Source organism: Tamandua tetradactyla, chromosome 11 (assembly GCF_023851605.1).
Source record: "Tamandua tetradactyla isolate mTamTet1 chromosome 11, mTamTet1.pri, whole genome shotgun sequence".
NCBI lineage: Eukaryota > Metazoa > Chordata > Mammalia > Pilosa > Myrmecophagidae > Tamandua > Tamandua tetradactyla.
In genome coordinates, this window is record NC_135337.1 from 38,953,347 (window position 1) to 38,977,221 (window position 23,875).

The 23,875-nt window shown below is 35.8% G+C and overlaps 1 protein-coding gene across 1 annotated transcript in view; it reads left to right on the plus strand.

The window, feature by feature from the left end:
* COL24A1 (collagen type XXIV alpha 1 chain) overlaps positions 1 to 23,875 on the plus strand; it is a 427,584-nt gene that overhangs the window by 128,330 nt on the left and 275,379 nt on the right. Inside the window, exons 16-20 of the mRNA XM_077119355.1 lie at positions 1,234 to 1,287; positions 1,365 to 1,409; positions 1,659 to 1,712; positions 2,449 to 2,502; positions 5,951 to 6,004. Coding sequence (XP_076975470.1) covers positions 1,234 to 1,287; positions 1,365 to 1,409; positions 1,659 to 1,712; positions 2,449 to 2,502; positions 5,951 to 6,004 — 261 coding nt within the window. The remainder of the gene's footprint in view (positions 1 to 1,233; positions 1,288 to 1,364; positions 1,410 to 1,658; positions 1,713 to 2,448; positions 2,503 to 5,950; positions 6,005 to 23,875) is intronic.

Genomic DNA, 23,875 nt, shown 5'->3' on the forward strand with positions numbered 1-23,875 from the left:
TGGGAGCATCTGCTAAGAGAGAACATATTCAGAGAATAGAAATAGTTCATTGTGGTCAAAGTGTAGGATTTGGAGAAGGAGGAAGTAAAGATTGGGGATGTGGGGACAAATGGAAGGAGATGAGAATGAAAGGATTGGTGGAAGCCTCATTGTGAGGACTCGGGATGCTATCCTAAGAAACTTAAATTCTAACTAAAGGGGTTAGAGAACCACTAGAGGTTGTTAAGAATAACATTTTCAGCATTATCACAAATACGCATTTTAAAAGTTCTTAATATTTGTAAAACCGTGAAAGGGAGGTAGTCTTAAGGATGCAGGATGAGCACAGATATGGAAACCAGGCACAGAGAGGTAGCCAGAGGAAAATGAAGGCCTCCATGACACAAAAACTATAACTAACCTGTGAATCATCAAGAGATGTCCACAGTTTTTCAAAATTGTCTTTACAAACCCCCTTATTGTTACTGTTATGCTTTGTCTTCTAAGATGACATTTTGAAGGGGTCATTTTAAGTTGATGGTTGCAGGAGACTGTGGTAGTAGTTTGATGTATGAGTAATCTTACATTGACTCATTAAACAGAAAACCTCAAAGTTAGGGACTAAGTATTTTTCATCTTTGTTCATCAATCTTACTGCAGTGTCTGGAACATATTCTAACTGATAAGTATTAAATGATGAATAAATGTGAGAATCCCAGAAGAGTAGAGCCTTTGCTCACTACCCAATTTGTCTCTGAACTTATGGTAATTTCTTCTTCTTCTGCAAATTTCAAATCATAAAGTCACATCATTATAAGGCCTCACACATGGTACCTGCTCAATAAATGTTTGCTGAATAAAAGGGCAAAATAAAAATTTGTAAGACAGATGAAATATCTATTGAATACTTTCTGGGTCCGTGGCACTAATATATATTCCCTAACTTCAGGATAATATCTGGTTTGAGAAATATTATAAGTGTCATAGATAGTAAGTATTGTAAGAGCTCAAAGGAGGAAAGGATCCTTGTGAACTAGACCAGTTTGAGAAGGCTTCAGGAAATAGGAAGGACTTTACGATTGAAAGAGTGGCATGATTTATAACTGTGGGGAAGAAAAGAAGTACTGAAGAATTGGGTATGTGTGGGAACTTAGTGAGATGACCAGTTGTGGGTTAATCAATTATTTAATTTTGACGCGATCTTTTTTCTAATCCTTGTGGATGCTTAATGATGCCTTTCGTACTGCTTTTCAGGGCAGTGTTGGCCCTATTGGACCAGTTGGGCCTTCTGGAATTTCTGGCCTAAAGGTATGGTTCTGTTTGCATAATGGATATTTTCCTTTAATTTCTCTATAAGGTCACAAAATATAACTTTTCTTTTTTAGGGCCTTTCAGGGAATAAGGGGCTACCTGGACTCGAAGGTGATAAGGTGATTTAAATATTTACATTATTATAGAGACAATTTCTTATCACATTTATCTTCGCTTTCTTTCAAGTCCACACAATTTGTAAAATATTTTGTTTGTATTTATGGGGTTACTCTGTACTATCAATTACATATTGATTTTCCTCAGAAATAGGAAAACAGAGTAATTATTTCAAAATTAATGGTTGCTTTCTTAGAAAATTGCCATTTTTATACTGCATAGGTATCTTTGTATGTACTTATGCTCTTTAGGGTGAACAAGGCATCGCAGGAGAAGCAGGCGATCCAGGGTATCCTGGAGACAAGGTATCTTTTATACCATTAATTTTATGTAAATATGCAAAACCAGTGGAAAAGTATAAATACTTTCAAAAGAAAATAGTACTCATGGTTTTAACTGTGTGTTTTGTTAGGACATGGCAGCAATATGTTTTTTTTTTTTTTTTTACTTTTTTTTAATTGTGAAATATCACATACATACAAAAAAAAAAAGCAATAAATTTCCAAGTACATTTTAACAAGTAGTTATACAACAGATTTTAAAGTTTGGTGTGGGTTACAGTGCCACAATTTTTTTGTTTTTTCTTCTAGCTGCTCCAAGACACTGGAGACCAAAAGAAATATCAGTGTAATGATGCAGCAGTCATACTCATTTGTTAAACCCTATCTTCTCTGTTGTACTACTCCTTCTCTTTTTTTTTACTTTTTTTGTGAAAAATACCATAAATAAATTTCAAAGTACATTGTAACAGTTAGTTTTAGAACAGATTTCAGAGTTTGGTATGAGTTACAGTTCTACAATTTTAGGTTTTTACTTCTAGCTGCACTGAAGTCCTGGAGACTAAAAGAAGTATCAGTAAAATGATTCAACACTTGTACTCATTTGTTAAACCCTACCAGTGATATGGTTTTATATTTTTGGTTTGAAATAATTTCCTCAATTTTTTAGAACTTACATAAAATTTTTAATATTTATCAATAGAAGCAGGTCTTTTTGTGGTATAATAGCTTTTCTCTTTCTTTAACCATTCTCTTCTTTTAGGGAAGTACTGGTCTGCCAGGACCACCAGGGATTAGAGGAAAGCCAGGACCTTCAGTAGGTTTGAACTTTTACTTTGTTTTCTGATGGAGTACATGCCATGGCCAATAGTTGTTGCTGTTAATAGAATATAAAAAGCAGGGTATATGCTAACCAGACTTGTATTTTTTCTCTTCAGTTTAGAATATAGCTAATTCCTCAAGTATTTAGCTTACATTCCATGGACTATTAGATCTCATCTATCCCACCCTCCTCAGCCCAGGCCAAAGCAAAGTTTCTATGAACCCTGAAAATATTGGTTGTGTTATTCTCTTGAATGTTATTTTATATACAATATATAATTTATATAGTGTGTTTTTAACCCATAAAATAAAAAACATCTTAAATAATATTTTAATTTTTCCAAATATCTATTTTATTAAACATTATAGAGAAAAGATTTCATGTCACAGTCTCTTATTGTCCCAGATATTCTAGTTCTCTGTCTTATTATAACCCTTGGATGTCAAACGGTTCAAAGAAGAATACACCTTATCGTAGTGAACATGAAACCCAACAAATTATAGAACTAAAATTAATGAATAATTAAAATCATTTTTAAAATGATTAAAACATGACTCATAAATATTTTACTGCATATTAAAAATAATAATTATTATCGCTAACATTTCTGAGCACTTACAAAGTATCAGGCACTCTTTTAAGTACTAACCGAATCCTTGTAAGAATCCTGTAACTTTGGTACTGCTATCATCCCTACTTTATAGATTTAGAAAGCTGAGACACATTGAGCCAAGTCACTAACCCAAGGTCCCACATTAGTAAGTGGCCACCTGGGAAAATATAGCAATCACGTGTATCAGAGCCCATGTTGTTAACCACTGTGCCATACTTTTTTAGGATTTAATGTGTTAGGATTGTTTTAGGATTTTAATATTGATTACAACTCTGTGGAGTGAAGGTGATTATATATAGGAAAAATTATATATAGAATCACAATTTGTTAAAATAGCATTAAGCTGGCTATGTCATACTAAGGGTATAAAGAAAGCATTTGCTGATTCACAAGTGTCTGTGTACCCCCATTTAATACTCAGGAGAGAAAACAGTATATTATGGAGACTGTAATTGAGTACATTAACTAACGAACAGAAGGGTAAACTGTGGGATATACATAAAATAGAATACCGAATGGCTAAAAGAAGGAATGAAGTTGTGAGGCATGCAACTAGGATGTGTGTTGCAAATGGGAGATTCCTGCCTCTAAAATTGCATTAATGACTTGCCCATTTAGTCTATTCTTGGAGCACATTGCAGCAACTTGCCTTCATTTGGATATTGGCCTAAGTATCATTAATTTGGTAGCCTTCCTTGTATATTCAAGGAGAAGACATAATGTACATTGCCATGTGACAGAAACTCAAGGAACCTCAAAGATTGCTAGTCAACTAAATGATAACATTCCAGAAGGATGAAAGACTTTTTATCTTCAAAATCACTTGTTGTTTCAGAATTTGTCCTGCTTATAATCACATCTCACAGAGTTGTATAACAGAAAACTGTGGACTAGCAGTCAAAATATGGTTGGGCCCAAGATTTGCTGGCTATGGGACATACAGTGCAGTACCTGTTTTGCTCACCTACTGTTTGTCTGATTTTGAGTGCAAATCCAAAGGAAGACAGTTGTCAGCTGAGCTATTGACAATGCAACCATTTTGAAGGAGTTAATGACCTTCAAAGATGTAGCTGTAGACTTCAGCCAGGAAGAGTGGGCATTTCTAGACATATCCCAGAGAAAGCTGTTCAGAGAAGTGATGCTGGAGAATATCAACAATCTGATCTCAAGGATGTCAGGTCTGCAAATCAGATGTGCTTTCCTAGCTGGCAGAAAGAGAGAAGTGTAGAGAGAAGGAATGGAATTTCTCCAAAACTGGAGTCCAGGCAAGAAATTTCCCAGTAAAAAGGAAGAAAATATATTCATGCAACTTACAGCAAAGACAATTCTGAGGTCATATCATTGCAGATACCTCACTCTCAAGAGAGTTTCTTTCACTGTAATTATTGGTAAGAAGATTCCACTCTTAAGTCCACAGTTACTCAACATGCATTAATTTCCATGAGAAGGAAACCATATTTAAGGAAACCACTTGGAGAGGTCTTCAGTGACCAGTTATCTTTTAATCAACATAAGCAGATTCACATGACAAGTAAATCATATGAATGCTATCCAAGTTTTCAAGCCTGTATTAAAAACTCTGGCCACAGACAATATTATGGAACTCAAGATAGACATAAAACATATGAATGCCTTCTGTGTAGGGAAACTTTCACTAGGTTTTTTTTTTTTTTTTTTTTACCTTAGATGATATGAGAGAACTCACACTGGAAAGAAACCATATGCGTTTTATCTATGTGGAAAAAGCTTTAGTCACTATGCTAATCTTAGAATCATGAGAGAGCTCACACTGAAGAGAAACCCCATGAATGTTATCTATGTGGAAGAACCTTCACACAGTATTCTTTTTTTAGAGAACATGGGAGAACTTACACTGGAGAGAAACCCTATGAATGCCATCTATGTTAGAAAATCTTCAGTCAGTGTTCTTATCTTAGACAACATGAGAAACACACCCTGGAGCAAAACCCTGTGAATGCCATACATGTGGGAAGGCCTTTATTGATTGTTCTGTCCTCAGACGACATGAGAGAACACAGACTGGAGAGAAACCTGATGATTGTCACACATGTGGGAAAACCTTCATTGATTGTTCACCCTCAGATGACATAAGAGAAAACACTCTGGAGAGAAGACCCATGAATGCCATACATGTGGGAAAGGTTTCACTCATAGTTCTGCACTCCAGCAACATGAGAGACTGCACAATGGACAAAAGCTGTAAGGATGTCATCTCTGTGGGAAACCTTAATTATTCTATCCTTAGACAACATGAACTTATTCAAACTTTACAGGAAATATGTTTATGTTGTCAATGTAGAAAAGCCTTCAATCAGTACTCTGACCTTAGATGAAATGAGAGACCTCACCTCACACCTGTTTTAAACATGAAAGAGATTTTAGCCATTGGTTTAACCTTTAAACACACCATAGCACTCAAATATTGAAGAGATACTATGTTTGTAATTAGTGTGATAGTGCCTTTAGTCATTAGAACTATTTAGTTAATATAAGGAAATTTATACAGGGAAGAATCCATGTGAATGTCGCCTTTATAGCAAAGCCCTTAGTAGTTGATTTGCGCATTTAACTCATTGATTTGTTTATATCTTTAGTACTCAGGAGTAAATATATAATATATCCTGAAACATTTTATTTAAACACATTTTCCCACAATGATGATGATTAATAATTATTTTGAACTGATCTGAAAAGCCTTTACAACTTTGAAGGTAATATATCAAGTGTTATTTGCTTATCATATGCTATTTCCTTTTAAAATTGTATTTATTAATTTGATGTTTATAATTTAATTTTCCCCTATTTTAGGGCCAAGCAGGTGACCCTGGACCCCAGGGATCAACTGGCCCTCCAGGACCAGAGGTAAAAATGTTGGTGGAAAGATAAAAAATTTGAAACAAAAATCTTGGAAGCTAAACTTCATTTGTAAAACATGTTTGTATGTTATAGGCTTAAGGAAGATACCTTAAAGTTTTTATCTGTGGGTTAAATTTTTACTTTTTTATCAGGAAATAATAGTATGCCACTGTTATCCTAAGAAAATAAGAAAGAGTATTAGCCACTTTTTCATCCTGATTAGATCATAGCTGATTTATTTGTTCTGTACAACAGTTGTTAGTACCATATACTTGGGGCTCGAAATAAAATTTTAGTGCATAAACTCCACAGAATTTTAAATGCAAATGCTTCCAATCTTGATATATATATATTTATTATTTGGATCTCATATTCTGGAATAAATACCATTAAACCTATAGTACATATATAAAATTTGTTCATATATTCTTTAAGATGTTGGCTTTGTCTTAATGCTTGATTTAGAGCAGTTTCTTTTCTGACTGTGTAGATGAAACACACTTCTGAGATGAAATATTTGGGTTCTTTTAAAATCATATCATGAGTCATATATACACTACAAGAAGAGAAACCTTCTAAAGCTCATTCTGATTCAGAAATACACGCCAAAACATGTACATATATACAGATATAAGTACACATACTCATCTAATTCAGTCATAGCTACAACAGTAAAGCTGAGCAAAATGAATTTGACTTCCATAATATCTCCATTAAAAAGTCCGTGGTGTCGGTTACACAGGTAGTTCAGTGGTTAGAATGCCCACCTTCCATGCGTGAGACCCGGTTTCGATTCCCAGACCATGCACCCCCCCCCAAAAAAAAAAATGTCCATGGTGTCAGAGCAGTAGGCAGAGTTACTAGGAATAAAACTTTACTGATTCCTTCTCCCTGTCTTTGAAAACCATAAAAATCTACTTACTCAATAGTTGACTTTCATTGTTAGCTGACTTCATTAGTGAATATCCATTCCTACTTATTGTCTAAATCAAAATCACATTTGATAGTTCAGAAATCTAAAAAGCATTGCATTTACTTTTATTAATAGGGAAATAATAAGAGGGAAAGTGCAGCAATATATTGATGTTATCATTCTAGCAAGGAGGAAAATTATTTTGAGTGGTTAATATTTTTAGTTAACATATAAGTTTATCCCCTTTATATGAGCCAATAGTCTTTTGTTTTGTTCTTTTTAAATGAAAACCTCCTTGAATCAAATGTGTTTATCTGACTTCCCGTACTGAGGATATATCCTTTTAAATTTTATTTTGCTTGAAGATTATTATTATGAACATGAATTGTTTACTATAACTACAGTTATAAATAGTATGTGCCCTAGGGAAGACTGTCTTATTTCCTCGCTATTAGTATGGATTTGCATCATTTTCTTCTTTCTCATAGAGCTAGGCTAGAGGATTCATGAGACATATTTTCACTCATTTATTCTTCTAAAATGTTGGTCTTCTAAAACTGTTTCCTTTTTCTTTATTTCCTTTGGGATTTGGAGATTTGCCATCACCATTCGAAACATTGTCTTGCTGTCTCTGATTTCTGCACTACTATTACAAGGCCCTTGACAGGCTATGCCTAGTCTTCTACCTCATCTGACAAGTTGAGTCCTCCGACTTGTTCTTGTTTTTTCATGAACTAAAGATGTATCCTGTCCTCTCTAAAGAATTAGTGCAAGTTCTTTTGTGAAATGAATCCTAATCCAAATATATAAACTTCCTTTTGATAAGATTATAATACTTAGGTAATGTATGGGAGGCAATGCTTTTATCTACATTGTTCTTGACATTAAGCTTAAAATAGTAAAAAAAATAATGAAGAACAGTTGCAAAAATAATAAATTTCCCCATTGAGTGGACTTGGTACTCTTCTCAGATAAGAGGTTTTATTTCTGGACTCTCAGTTTAGTTCCATTGGCCTTGTCCCTGGTCCATGCTTTTTTCATTATTGTAGCTTTGTAATAAATTTTAAACTGACAAGTGTGAATCCTCCAACTTTGTTTTTCTTTTCAAGATGGTTTTGACTATTTGAGACCTCTTACCCTTCCATATAAACGTGATGGTTTTCTTTTCCATTTCTGCAAAGAAAGCTCTTAGAAATTTAATTGAGATTTAGTTGAATCTGTAAGTTGCATTGGATAGAATTAATAACTTAATGATATTTAATCTTCCAACTCATGAACTTGGAATGTCCTTTCATTTATTTAGGCCTTCTTTGACTTTTTCAATAAAGCTTTGTGGTTTTCCATGTATCACTCCTTTATATTCTAGGTTGAATTTATTCCAAACATTTGATTCTTTTAGTTGCTATTTAAAATGGATTTTTTTTCTTGATTTCCTCTTCAGAATGTTCATTACCAGTGTATAGAAACTCTACTGGTTTTTGTATGTTGATCTTATACCCCACCACTTTCCTGAAATTGTTTATTAACTCTGGTAGCTTTACTATAGATTTTTTAGGATTTTCTGTATGTGGGGTCATGCCATCTGCAAACAGGAAAAGTTTTACTTCTTCCTTTTCAATTTAGATGACTTTTATTTCTGTTTGTTGCCTAATTGCGCTGGCTTTAACTTCCAGTAAAATATTGAATAAAAGTTCCTGAGGTCAGGAATAGTGCATTGTTCCTGACTTCAGGGGGTAAGCTTTCAGTCTCTTATCATTGAATATGACATTAGCTGTGGATTTTTCATATATGCTCTTTATCATGTTAAGGGTGTTTTCTTCCATTCCTAGTTTTATGACTATTTTTATTAAGAAGTTGTGCTGGATTTTGTCAATTGTGTATTTTGAGTAGATTAAAGTGATTATGTGGAATTTTTCCTTCATTCTATTAATGTGGTGTCTGACATTTACTTTTAGTGAACTACCCTTACATACCTGGGATAAATTCCATTTGATGATGGAATTCTTTTAATGTGCTATTGGATTAGCTTGCTAATAGTTTGCTGAGTATTGCTGCATCTACATTGTGTTATCTGTATCTCCCTTTGGTGTCAGGGTAATGTTGGCCCTGTAGAATGAGTTAGAAGCTGTTCCCTCACCTTTGATTTTTTGGAAGCATTTGAGGAGGATTGCTTTAGTTCTTCTTTGAAAGTTTGGCAAAATTCACCAGTGAAGTCACCTCAGTCTACACTTTTTCTTTGTTTATGATTATGAATACAGTCTTCTTCATTTGATATTGGTCTGTTGAGATATTCCTTGGAATTTGTCCACTTCATGTTGGTTGTCCAGTTTGTTGCTATACAATTGTCCATAGTATCCTCTTGAACTGGGGCCTATCAATAGTAATGCCCCCCCTTTCATTTTTTATTTTATTTGTGTTCTCTATTTTACTTTGACAGTTTGGATAAAGTTTTGTTGATTATATTGATCGTTTCCAAGAACCAATGTATCATTTTCTTGATTCTCTCAATTTTTTTTTAAATTCCCTATTTAATTTAACTCTCCTTTAGTCCGTGCTAATTCTTTTCTTCTGTTCACTTTGGGTTTAGTTTGCTTTTCTTTTACTAGTTCTGCCTGGTGTAAAGTTTTGTCTCTGATTTGAGATTTTTCTTTTTTTTAATGTAAGAATGCTGAACTTTACATTTCCCCCTGAGCACTGCCTTTGCTGCCTCTGTAAGGTTTGGTATATGTTCTAGTTTTCATTATCCTCCAGATATTTCCAAATTTCTCTTCTGATTTGTTGTTTGACCCATTGGTTGTTTGAGTGTGTTATTTAATTTACACATATTTGTGAATTTTCTACTTCTTCCTCTGTCAGTGATTTGTAGCTTCATTTTACCCATTTTTGGGCTCTGTTGTTAGATAAGTATAGCTTTATAATCATTCTGTATTCTTGATAATTTGACACTTTTATCAATACATAGCTTCTTTCATTGTCCCTTTGAACAGTTCTTAACTTAAAGTGTATTTTTTATCATTAGTATAGCCACCCCACTTTTGATTACTGTTTGAATGGAATGTTTTTTTCCATCATTTCACACTCAAATATTTGTGCTTTTAAATTTAAGTGAGTTTCTTGTAAACAAAATATGATTAGGTCATATTTTTGTATCCGTTCTGCCACCTCTGCCTTTTGTCTGGAGAGTTTAACTCATTTACATTTAAAGTAACTATTGACAATCCAGGACTTTGTTCTGTCATTCTGCTATTTGGTCTTTGAAAATCTTATACATTTTTTTGTCCTTCAATTCTTCCATTGCTGCCTATTTTTGTGTTTAGTTGATCATTTCTATTGAACCCTTTAGAATCCCTTCTTATTTCCTTCTGTATGTTTTTTTTTTTCATGTATTTTCTTGGCAGTTCTCATGGGGCTTAATTGTAACATCCTAAATCTATAATATTATGAGTGTAAAACCATAATTGTTTAATAGCTTTTTATCTATTTGCATTTTCGATCCTTTAGGAATTAAAAAGTGGAGTTGCAAACCAAAAATATGATAGCACTGACATTTATATTTATAATGTGTTTCAGTTTTCTAAAGCTGCTAGAATGCAGTATAACAGTATAACAGGATTGGCTTTTACAAAGGAAATTTATTAGGTTACAAATTTACAGTTCTGAGGCCATGAAAATGTCAAAATTAAGGCATCCACAAGATGATACCTGCTATCTGAAGAAAGCCTGCCAGCATATGGCACACCTCTGTCAACTGGGAAGGCACATGCTGGTCCTCGCTCCTGGTTCATTGCTTTCAGCTTCTGATTCCAGTGGCTTTCTCTTTGTGTCCTATGAGTCTTCTCTTAGCATCTTTGGGGCCTTTTTCTCTGTAAGCATCTGTGGGTCCTTTCTTAACTTCTCTGGGGCAAACTCTGGATTTCATCTTTTAGCTTAGCATTTCCTGGGACATATTCTGTATCCAAGCATCTATGCTTTCTCCAAAATGTCTCCCTTTTAAAGGAATAAGTGGATTAAGACACATCTGAATGGGTGGGGTCATTTCTCCGTGGAAACAACCTAATCAAAAGTCCCACCCAACACAGGTTTGACCCTACAAGATTAGATTAAAAGAACATGGCTTTTTGTGGGTACATAAGGTTTCAAATTAACACACCATGTGTTTTAGCTTTACCAGAGATCTGTATTTCTTCATTTAGTTTGATCCAATGTCTAGCATCCTTTTCTTTTGACCTATAAGAATGCCCTTTAGATTTCTTGTAGGTCCAGTCTGTTGGTGATGAACTTGCTCAACTTTTGTTTATCACAGAATTTCCTGGTCTCTCTCTCTTTTTTTAATTAACAAAAAATTTTTAGAGACGTTGTATTTACAAAACAATCAGGTATAAAATTTGCAATTCCCATGTAGCAACCATATAGTAACCCACCACCAGCACGTTGCATTAGTGAAACATTAGTTACAAGTGATGACAGCACTTTTTTGTGTGATTACGCTGTTATTTTTAATGGTAGTTATCTTTATTAAAATTGATGAAAGATTAAATCATACTATTATACATAGTTTTCATTAGGTGTATTTTTCTCATATACTGCCCTATATTAACATTTTGCAATAGTATCATAGAGTTGTAATAATTTATGAAAGAACACTCCTGTACTCGTAGTATTAACTATAGCCCATCTACAATAGGATTCCCTGTGTTGTACAGTCCTATGTTTTATATTTTAGTAATATACAAAACCTAAAGTTTCCCTTTGTTAACCACGTTCACCTCTGTAGTTCAGTGCTGTTGGTTGTACTCGCAATAATGTGCTACCATTACCACCATCCATTTCTAAACCTTTCCCATCAGCCTAAGTAGAAATTCTGTATGACTTAAGCATCAACTCCCCATTCTCTAACCCTGGCCTATCTCCTGGTAACCTGTGTTATGGATTCTAACTCTATGAGTTCGCTCATTATAATTAGTTCATATCAATAGGACATTCCACTATTTGTCCTTTTCTGTCTGACTTATTTCACTCAAAATAATTTCCTAAGGTTCATACATGTTCTTGTGTGCATCAGGATATCATTCTTTCTTACTACTGAATTACATTCCATAGTATGTATGTACAAAGTTTTGTTTATTCATTCATAAATTGATGGACACTTGGGTTGTTTCCATCTTTTACAATTTTGAATAATACTGCTATGAAATTAGTTTGCAAATGTCTGTTTGTGTCTCTGCTTTCAATTCTTCTCAGTATAAACCTTTAAGCAGGATTGCTGGATCATGTGGCAGTTCTATATGTAGAGTTCTAAGAAACTGTTCAGCTGTCTTCCACAGAGTGTACCATTTGACATTCCCACCAGCAGTGAATGAATGTACCTATTTCTGCACAACCTCTCCAACACTTGTAGTTTTCTGGTTTTTCTTCAAATAGTAGCCATTGTGATGGATGTGAAATGATACCTAATTGTGAATTTGCATTTCCATAGTAAATAGTAAATAGTGATGCTGAGCATCTTTTCATGTGATTTTAGCCATTTGTATTTCCTTTTTGGAGAAATGTCTATATAAATCTTTTGCCCATTTTAAAATTGGTTGTCTGTCTTTTTATTGTTGAATTGTAGGATTTCTTTGTATATTCTGGATATTAAGCCTTTATTGGGTATGTAGTTTCCAAATATTTTCTCCCGTTGCGTAGGTTGTCTTTTCATTTTCGTGACAAAATGCTTTGCACAAAATTTTTTTATATTGAGGAGTGTCATTTATCTATTTTTTCTTTCATTTCTTGTTCTTTGGGTATAAAAATCTAAAAAACCATTGCCTAACACATGATTCTGAAGATGTTTCCCTATATTTTCTAGAAGTTTTATTGTCCTGGCTCTTATATTTAGGTCATAATCCATTTTGAGGTTTTTTTTAATGTTTTTTAAATTATGAAATATAACATGTATGCAACAAAGCAATAAATTTCCAAGTACATTTTAACAAATAGTTATAGAACAGATTTTAAGGTTTGATATGAATTATAGTTCCATGATTTTTCATTTTTTCTTCTAGCTACTTTGTCTGATTTTATACCTATCTCAGCTCTTTTATTGTTACTATTTGCATGGAATATCTTTCTCCAGCCTTCTACTTTCAACTGATTTGTGTCTTTGAGTCTAAGTTTTGGTTTGCTAAAGCTGATGAAATGTAATATACCAGGATAGACTGACTTTTAACAATGGGGATTTATTAGTGTTCTAGTTTGCTAGCTGCCGGAATGTAACACACCAGAGACTGATTGGCTCTTAATAAGCCAATTATTTGGCTTAGTTCTTCAGTGGAAAGGCAGCTAACTTTTAACTGAGGTTCTTTCTTACGTGGGAAGGCACAGGACAATCTCTGCTGGCCTTCTCTCCAGGCCTCTGGATTCCAACAACTTTCCCTAGGGTGATTCCATTCTGCATCTCCAAAGGCCTGGGCTGAGCTGCGAGTGCTGAGGTGATGTATGAGCTGCTTGTGCTGTGCTATGTTGCGCTCTCTAATTTGAGCACCAGCCAATTGAGTCAAACATCATTCATTGCAGCAGGCACGTGTCCTAGCCAACTGCAGGTGTAATCAACAACAGATGAGGTTCACATGCCATTGGCTCACGTCCACAGCAATAGAACTAAGCACCTTCACCTAGCCAAGTTGACACTTGAATCTATACCACAATTAGCTTTATATATTTTCAGTTCCAGGGCAGTGAAAATGTTTCAGTTAAAGCATCCACAGGACCTCCTCTGAAGACCATTTACTGGTGAGCTTGGACTCCTGTCCCACATGGCAATGTCTGTTGTCCTTCTCTTCCAAGTTTTGTTGCATTCAGCTCCTGGCTGCTCCATCTCTCAGTTTCATTGGGTGCTTCTCTAAATTTCATCTCTTAGCTTTTGTGTCTCTTATCCCCTTATAAAGGACTCCAGTAAGAGGATTAAGACCCACCTTGAATGAGGTCAGTCACATCTCAATTGAAATAACGTAATCAAAGGGTCCCATGTATAGTAGATCTACACCCACAGGAATGGATTAAAAGAACATGATCCTTTTTGGGATACCTTAAGCTTCTGAACTGTCACAGGGTCTAAGGTCAGTCTCTTGTAAACAGCATATAGTTGGAGCATGCTTTTTTATCCATTCTTCCAATCTGTGTCTTTTAACTGGGGAGTTTAATCTAGTAATAGTCAGCATTATTACTGTACAGGCAGTACATACCTCAGCGGTTTTATCCTTTGTTTTTTTTTTTTTGTATGTTTTTTCTTTATCCTTTGGTTTTTATATGTCATCTTTTTTTAAATCTCCCTTTTTACCCTTTTAGTTACTCTTACTGCAAATCTTTATTTCTTCATACTACCCCAAGACACTCTCTTCTGTTTTATCCTTTCAGCCTGCAGAAATCCTTTAGTATTCCTTGTTGACAAACTCTCACAGTTTCTGTTTATCTGTGAATGTTTTAAACTCCCCATCATTTTTGAAGGATGGTTTTGCTGAATAAAGAATTTTTGGCTGGCAGTTTTTCCTCTCAATACCTGAAATATATCATACTATTCACTGTCTTATTGCCTCCATGGTTTCTGATGAGGATTCAGCACTTAGTTTTTTTGCAGAGCCCTTATATGTGATGAATCACTTTCCCTTCCTGCTTTCAGAATTCTCTCTGTCTTTTGCACTTGGCATTCTGATTAGTATGTGTCTCAGACTAGGACTATTATTACTTATTCTGTTTGGAATCTGGTTCTTCTTTGACATGTATGTTTATGCCTTTCATAAGAGTTGGGAAATTTTCAGCTGTTATATCCTCAAATATTCTTTTTGCCAATTTTCCCTTCTCTTTTTCTTGGATACCCATGATGCATATGTTTGTGTGCATTTTACTATCATTCAGTTCCCTGATACCCTACAATTTTTTCCATTGTTTTTTCTATTTGTTGTTCTTCCTGTAAGATATTGATTGTCCTGTCTTCTTTCTTCTGGTTTTCCATCTCTCTGTTCAAATCTGCAATGATATGCCTCTAAGTTTATTTTTAATCTCTTCTATAATAACTTTCATCCCCATAGCTTCTGTTATGTTTCTTTTTATACTTTGAAATTTTTCGTTATGCTTGCAAATTATCTTAATATCTTTCATCTTAGCTATATTTTCTTTCATGTCCTTGAATTGATTTGTTAGAATAATCTTCATAGTTGTTTTAAATCCTGTAAGTCTTATCTTAAGTTTGAATTTGTTACCTTGACTGGGCCATATCTTCCTGTTTCTTAGTATGGTTTATAACTTTTTCTGTTGTCTAAGTATCTGATTACCTTGATGAGTTACTCTGAAGGTCAATTTTTCTTGCTTGCCTAGGGTTTTATTTTTGATCAGCTTTGTATTAAGGCTCTTCTTTCATGCTTTGTTCATCTGTTTTCTACACATTTTGTTAATCCTCTGTTTAATTGATCAGATATTTTCAGCTCTTCTTCATCTGTATCTTACCCTGGATATGCAGTACAATTTTTTAGATTGCACTTTTTGTGCAACTGTTTTACCTCCAGGATAATGCATCCTTTCCTTTGTTCTTTCTTTGGAAATCTTGATCTGTTCTGTTTGTTTTCATTTTACCTTTATAGGTTTTTACAGTCCTTTTGTTGTCTCTAGCTGCTTTTGCCTGGGAGGCAGATTTTGGGAAGAGGGTCACAGTAGAGAGAACTTTCCCAAGTCATTATTTCCCAGACTAAACAGGGTCAGGGCTACATGAAAGGGATGCAGAGAAGCTCCAAAGGGGAGGGGATCAGGAAGGACACCAAAGGTCTTTGCCGGCTTCCCAAAGATGTGCTTTCCTGGCCTACCCAGTAAATGCAGCCCTTCAGCTAACTGTTCCCCACAGGCCTAAAGGAAGCACTGCACCTTTGGTTTTGGTTTTGTTGTTGTTTTAGAGTAAGCAGATAAAACATTTATTGAGAGCATTTGTAAGAGGAGATGTGAACATTCTTGCAAAGACAGATGTGAGGGAAGTGAGAGGTGATAGACAATGTGGGGATATTTACTTTTACAGATTAGCTTTACTTTTTCCTCCTTCTTTTTCTTGTTCAGGGCTTTTTCTTCTGCCCTCGCTTCTCTCCAGCATGGTGCCTGGTGGTAGATAGTGCATTTGGGTGGGTGGGTTGGCTCTCTCCTTCTCCAAAGATGTCTCACTCAGTTGGGGGTCATTGGACTTCACATGGGTTGGCTCCCACTGGGTATTTCCCATAATTGTTTAGCCCCATGCAGGTTGTATGGCCAGGACAGGAGCCCTCCTGATCTTGATTACCCATCCTTGCTTAAGGGCTCTGTGCCAGTTTGAAAATATTATGTACCCCAGAAAAGCCCTGTTTTAATGCTTATTCAGTCTTGTGGAGGCAGCCATTTGTTTTAATCCTGATTCAGTACCACAGGTTGGGAACCTTTGATTAGATTATCTCCATGAGGTACATGTGCCTAATTATGGGTGTGACCTTTGATTACATGGAGATGTGACTTCACCTGTTCCAAGTGGGTCTTGATTAGTTTACTGTAATCCTTTAAGAGAGGAAACATCTTGGAAAGAAACTTCAGAGTTTACAGAAATGACAGCACCTACAGAAACAACAGAAGCCTCAGAACCGACAGAGAAATATAGACGCTTGGAGAATAGTTGCTTCGACTCCAGAAACTGGAGCGAGCTAAGGGAATCCAAGCGATAAAGCCAGCCCCAGAAAAGCATGAGGAACCCTCACAGGAACAGAGGCTGAAAGCAGTGAAGCCCAGGAGCAAGGGATCAGCAGATGCAACCACATGACTTTCCAGCTGACAGAACTGTTCTGGACAGTATCAGCTGTCACTGCCTTTGTCTGGGGCAGGTTGAAACAGTAGGTCAAAGCCTGGACTCAGCAATCTGTCTTTGCTAGTCAAAAACCATTTTCAGTGATCAGCCTTGCCTACACCTGTTCCTAGAGAAGAGGATTTTTATATCCCTTTCTCTCTCAAGGGAGTTAACCAGGGCTGGACCCCAGGGTGACCTGCTATGAAAGTGGAGGATGGGCACTGCTTTCCCCTGCATGGAGAGAGCAACTCATGTTTTCCATTACAGTTTATCAGTCTCTTCTGTATGCTTCCCTGGAGGCTATACAGGGTTCTTCTGGACTCCAGAGCTCCAGAACAGTTGTCTCAGATGGTGCCTGCCTGCTCGACAGCCATTTTGGTGGAAAGACTGAATCCCAGAGACCATACTCCTTCATCTTCCCTGGAGGTCTCCCTGACTTCCTCAGGCAGTTGTTCAGGTCAGATGTTTTGATGAGGCTGGCTGAAGAACCCCTGACTCTTTCTAGGGTTTATCTTCCACCATCAGGGCACATGTTTTACCAAGGCATTCAGTATACTAGTCAAATTTTGCTTATCCTGTTTAATCAGCATGATATGACGTCAGTATGATGTTCCAGCCCGGATGTTCCAGATCTCTTCTGACTATATTATTATGGCAGAAGCAGGAGAGTTAATTTAGCAAAACTTTAAGTAAATATTGTCGTTTATCCCACAAGAATGAAAACTATGTGATTCTCTTTGGTAATTGGAAAAGAAAAGAGAGCTTTCACCAAATCAGTGGCCATGCACCATGTCAATGAATCCTTGGTATCCATGGTACCACATCTGGCATAGCAGTTACAGTTTGAGGCTGTGGTAGACTTCAGTCATTCTCCAGAATCCATCTGATTTCCACAGGAGCCAGACTGGAAAAGCCAAGAATTCTATGATAGGGATCACCACTGTCTACATCTTTTAGGCCTTTTATCATGGCACTAATCTCTGCCATCCTGCCTACAACACAATACTTAGAACCCAGAGGTCCTCCCAAGTATAAGTGTATCTCTACTTTTCAGGTTTCTTTTTAGGCAATCCAATTTTAACTATTCATTTTCAACAAATATTTTGGGATACTTATTATATGTCAGTAACTTTAAGAATGCTGGGATGAATTAGTTTAGATCCCTGACTTCAAGGAGTGTACCTTCAAGAATTCAATATTCAATTCAGATTATTCCAGAGTCTCCAACGTCTCTGTCTTTCCCCAGTATTAAGATTAATTAGGTTTGATAAAATTAAAAGTTAAAAAGTTAAAAAGTCTAGAATCAGTACAGTCCTCAGAGAAAATTGTAATATGGTCAGACCATTTCTTCCCTTATGTCTGTAGTATCTTCTTTCTATATTCTTTTCCTCTTGGATATGAGTTCTTGTCCATCTCAGACCACCAATGTGCTCTTATTCAATCTGCCCTTACTTTCTACCAAGGCACCTTTAAAGAAAAGATCTGATAAATATATTTCACTCCAAGCAATAAATGATTAACAGGTAACTGAAACATCATCACCTTCTAAGGATATTTACATTTTAGCACTGAAAAGAAGGCAGAGACTAGTGTTGCAAGTCTCTAGTTATAGAATTTTGGGTTTCATTAAATGGGTGGGAGAAAATCTGCAGATGATTGGAAACTTTGATGCTCCTCAAATTAATCTTATCGTACAACTGGTCATCTACTCTGCCAATGAGGTAGGACAAAACTGGCCAAAATTTCTTGCTAGTGCCTTTTAGTCAGAAAGCTCAGATTATCATAAGAGGTAGTAAAAGCAAAGCACTCTCAAGTTTTTAGTTGTAAACTCTGAGTATTTGCCGTTGGCATTGAAAAGGACCTTTCATCATCAAAGATCATCTAAACAAATAATTTCAAAATACTTCAAAAGTTTTTCCCTGCTTCTTAATGTTTTACTTATTCTATGCAAATTACTAAATTGCTGTAACAGAGAAGTAAAAATACCTGTGCATTTAGAGAGAAATGTAAACATTAGAGACATCCCAAGAGTGAAATATCATGTGTATTAAAACATACAGTGAAAATTTTTTTCACACTGATTCTTTGTCTGCTTTTAATAAAAATTGTATTAGTTTGTTAAGCTGCTGGAATGCAATATACCAGAAATAGAACCGCTTTTAAAAGGGGAATTTAATAAGTTGCAAGTTTACAGTTCTAAGCCTGTAAAAATATCCAAACTAAGGCATCTAGGTAAAGATACCTTAATTCAAGGAAGTCTCATTGTCTGGATCACCTCTGTCGGTTGGGAAGTCACATGACTGGCATCTGCTGATCCCTTGCTCCTGGGCTCCATTGCTTTCAGTCTGTTCCTGTGACAGTTCTTCACTTCACATCTCTGAGGCTGGCTTTTGTCTCTTGGCTTCCTTTGGCTCTCTCCAGGTTCTGGCTTGCTTAACATCTTGTGGTAATGTCTGCTGGGCTCCAAGCATCTCCAAACACTATGTCTCTGTTCTCCAAGTGTGGGCTTCTGTGTCAACTCTCCTCTCTCCAAAATGCTTCCTTTTTTAAACGACTCCAGTAAACTAATCAAGACCCACCTGGATGGGGGAGTCACATTTCCATATAATCAAAGGTCACACCCACAATTGGGTACACCACATCTCCATGGAGATAATCTAATAAAAAATTTACACTTATAATATTTAATCAGGATTAAAAAAAATGGCTGCCCCTACAAAATAGGATTAGGATTAAAACGTGGCTTTTCTTGGGGCATAATTTCAAACCGGCACAAAAATGTGTGAAAGATGCTGTACAGGAATCTTTCTGTTTCTTTAAGCATAGTAATTCCAGTTCTGATCTCTGACACCATGCGTCCTCCCAGTTCTGTGAGTAGACCACCTTCTATTGTGGTAGCAGGTTAATTAGAATGTTTGTTGATTCAGCTGTTAATCCCTCTGGGCTTCAGAGATTGCCAGATAGTTGAATTTTGGATGATGATCTCGATAAATGGGTCCAGTTTTTTACTACAAAAATGAGCTGAGATCACTGACTCACAGAGGTACCATAAGTGGTCAAGCAGTCGGTTCTCATTTTCCATCAGGGTGGTCTTCAATGATTAGAGAATAAGACTGAGATTAGCTTGGAGAATCTCCTCATATCAAAGCAGAGGCATGCTTCTAAATGTCCATTTTAGGATCACAGTGAATTTAACTGGAATAAGTCAGCTTGGGGCCAACTATATCACTTGATTAGAACGTAGTGTTAATGGATTCCTTTCACTGAGATCAATTATTTCTTTGTTATCTTTTGTGACTCAGATTTGGTTGAGTGATATGGTGCTGTTTTTACTCAAAAATGAGTAAATGTAATAACAACACTGAATTATATATTTGAATGTGGTGAAAAGATGAAACTTTAGATTGTATATATGTTAACTAGAATGAAAATTTAAAAGCAAACAAAGAACCCTGTTGTAAATGATGGACTATATCTAATGATACAATTATTCTTTCATGAAATATGACAAATATACCATACTAATGCAAGGTGTTAATAATAGGCTATAATACTGGAACTCTGTATTTTATTCACAATTTTTCTGTAAACCTACAATTTTTCCATTAAACAAAAAGTAATGCTGAAAGAGAGCATGAGATTAAAGCAGTCACTTAAAAAGCATTTACTAAATTCTTACTTGTGCAATGTTTCTACTAAATCCTCTGGGATATACAAAAACATATTATCTGTTATCTGGGGAAATTTTTAGTCTAGTTGGGAAAAACAAGATAATGTTAGATAATTGTAAAGACATCATGTGAGTATTAAGTAAATAATTATGTAGTTCAGTGGTAGTAGAGAGAGATTAACATGAGATAGAGGATTAGGGAAGGGTTTGTGGAAAAGACAGATGTTGAATTAAATGAATGAATGAATGAATAAAGGTCAAGACAAAATGAAGGCATGCCAAGAAGGGCGAATCACATGAGTAAAGCTTCGAGATCTGGGTAATATGCATAGGGATTTACAGAACAATGAGCTAAAGAGGCTAGCTCTTTTTGTTGACTAGAGTGACAGATAAGGTTGTAAAATTAGGTTGGCACCAGACTTCATAAGACCTTATATTCCAAGCTATGTCAGAATGAGAGTATTCAGTAGTTAGTTATTTTGGCCTAATATCACAATTCTTGTATTGTGAAAAAAGTATGGGACCTGCTCCCTCATCTCCCAAGTGAACCACAGTTCTATTAATTTGCCTGTTTTTATCCATTATGTTAAAAAATGTCCTTCTTTCATGCTCACTGTAGTGGAAGTGTCTATAACTGTTGTCTGCAAAAGGACAGAATCTTCTGCCTACCAAGAAGAATCTTAGTACTAATTGCTACAATGGGATGGACCTGAGGCTGACATCCAGGTTGATAACAAATATGCCTACCCAGAGGAGAGTCAGCAATAACCAGCAAAAACTAGAGAATCAGGTCTTTGAGCTTGATTCCTGGTACTTAGCCTTTTAATGAGCTTGTTTGACCGTACAATTTGTTCAACATTTTCACTGCTGATTCCTGCAGATTTTTCTCAAATCCTATTGATCAACTCGTGAGGCCTGCATTGCTTCTTTTAGAAAGCCGTGTCTCTATCAGTATCTTATCTTCACCAGCCAAACCGCCAGGAACTGTGAAAGATCTGTGATTTAATCTTACAAGCCAAAAGTTAGTCTGCTAGTTTCATGCATTCTGGTAGAAGACAGAAGACTCTTGGGTCAGAGATAAGTTTGGAATGGCTTTTATAAAGGGAATTTATTAAGTTCCAAGTTTATAGTTCTAAGGCCATCAAAATGTTCAAACTATGGCATACAGGGAAAGATACTTTGACTCAAGAAAGGCTGATGGGTCCAGAATACCTCTCTCAGCTGGGAAAGTATGTGACTGGCATCTGCTGGTCCTTTGGCTTCTGGTTTCAAACATCTTCCCTGGGGGCGTTTTCCTTCTGCATCTCAAAATATCTGGATCTTGTTCTGGCTCTGAAGCTTTTTCCAAAAATGGTTCCCTCTTAAAGGACTCCAATAAGCAACCCCACCTTGAATGTGTGGAGATACATCTCCATGGAAACCACCTAATCAAAAGGTCCCTCCCACAAATGGGTGGGTCACATCTCCATGGAAACAACTTAATCAAAAGGTCCCACCCAACAATATTGAATAAGGATTAAAGAATATGGCTTTTTTGGGGTACAAACAGTTTCAAACCATCACAGATAGTAACAAAATATAATGTACTTCAAAAGGAGATATTGTCTTTATCATGTTAGGCAGTAAGTATGCCTGCCCTTTGCTTTGGAGCGAGATACTATATCTTTGCTGTATAAAAATCCCTGGAAAGAAAGACCAGAACAGTGGAAATTCACTGCCTCACCCATATGTTGTTTAAAAAATGCAAGAAACAGATGGAGACATATCTCCCTGCAACATTTGAGTTAAGTGTTTGAGATTTCAGGATAGGGTTTACAATAATAAATCCTTTGAGTATTAATTTTGTAATTTTTTTGGTAAAAAAAGAAATATTCATTTTCCTTGAGTTTGCATTTTTTGGACTAGAGAAGCATGGCCATAATTATAATATAATGTGATTAGTGCTAAATAGCATTATTAACAGAATTCTGTAGACATAGAAAGGAGCAACCTACTGCTTCTGACTAACAGGAATCATTAAAGGCTTCATAGAAACCTGGGGCAAGGAATCAAAGACAACTTCCAAGAAGTATGGTTGCTTTTGCAGAGATGTGAAGAATTAGTAGGGATCTAGCATATGGAAATAGAGGGCAAGGGCATTCTAGTCAGCAGGAACAGCATTTATAAAAGCACAGATAATATGAGAAAGCTAGATGTATTTAAAGAACTGCACATAGGTCAGTGCTTGAGATCTCTTTCCAATTGAGAGTGATAGAAACCTAACTCAAACTTTTTTTAAGCAAAAAATAAGGGCTGTGGGCAGTCCACGGTGGCTCAGCAGGCAAGAATGCTCGCCTGCCATGCCAGAGGACCCGGGTTCAATTCCTGGTGCCTGCCCATGTGAAAAAAATAATAATTAAAAAAAAAATAATAAGGGCTGTATTGGGTCACTTAATCAGGAGGTCCAGCAGTGCATGTGCCTGGGGGTTTGGCTATACGTAGGAGCTCAGTGACTATAACTGAGACACACTATCTCTTAGCCTTATTTATCTCTGTTGTGTTTTTTTCACCAGAACACATTACGGAAAAGATAGCCATGGGCAACTCTGGGTTTATATTGCTTTAAGTTAGCAATCTTAGCAAGAAGAAAATATGTTTCTTTCCTTATAGCTCTTGTAAAAAAATTTTTCGGACTCCAGCCAATCTGGTTTGGATAACATTACCATTCTTAAATCATTTGCAAAATCTATGGAACTGGTATACTGTAATTAGCAAGATTTGGGTCATTTCTCCATCCCTAAATACAGAAGGCATTAGAAGCACATGGATTGAGAATTGGGGAAAAAATGAATTTTCTTTTTCTGAAGAGATGCTTAGCAGATTTTTAAAAGTGTCATCTCTGTTCCACGTTGTTGGTACCCAGTGTCCACAAATACCTTCTTCCCACTTATACGGTTTAACAAATATCTCTGCTTAACATAGTACAGTTAATCACAAGTCTCTTTTCCCAAGACATTGGAAACATAACCCATTGGGAAGATAATCCAATATTTTGGCCAATTATTGCTTGTATCTCCAAGATGTAATGTGCATTCTTCTCACTGAATCCTCAATATAGGTCTCCATCTCAACTAACCAATATATAATTTTAGAAAGAAAAGGAAATAACCACAACATTAGTCTTATTTGAAAAAAGAATAGGAAATGACACAGAATGGCCTCAGGCCCATAGTCCATACTAGAACAAAAGTAATCAAATGATACTGCCAGTTCCTCACAGCAGTATAAATCTGCTCTTTTAGCCATCTAATTCCCAACCTTTACACAAATAAACACACACACAGAGAGAATAAAGGCCAGGAAATTGAATTTGGTATGGGTTTTTCCTTTTTTTGTTTTTTGTATGCCCAATTTGAAGAACATAGAAACTATGTGTTGAATGAGTGAAAGGATTTACTTTAAGAAATTCATAAGAATCCTAAAAGTTAA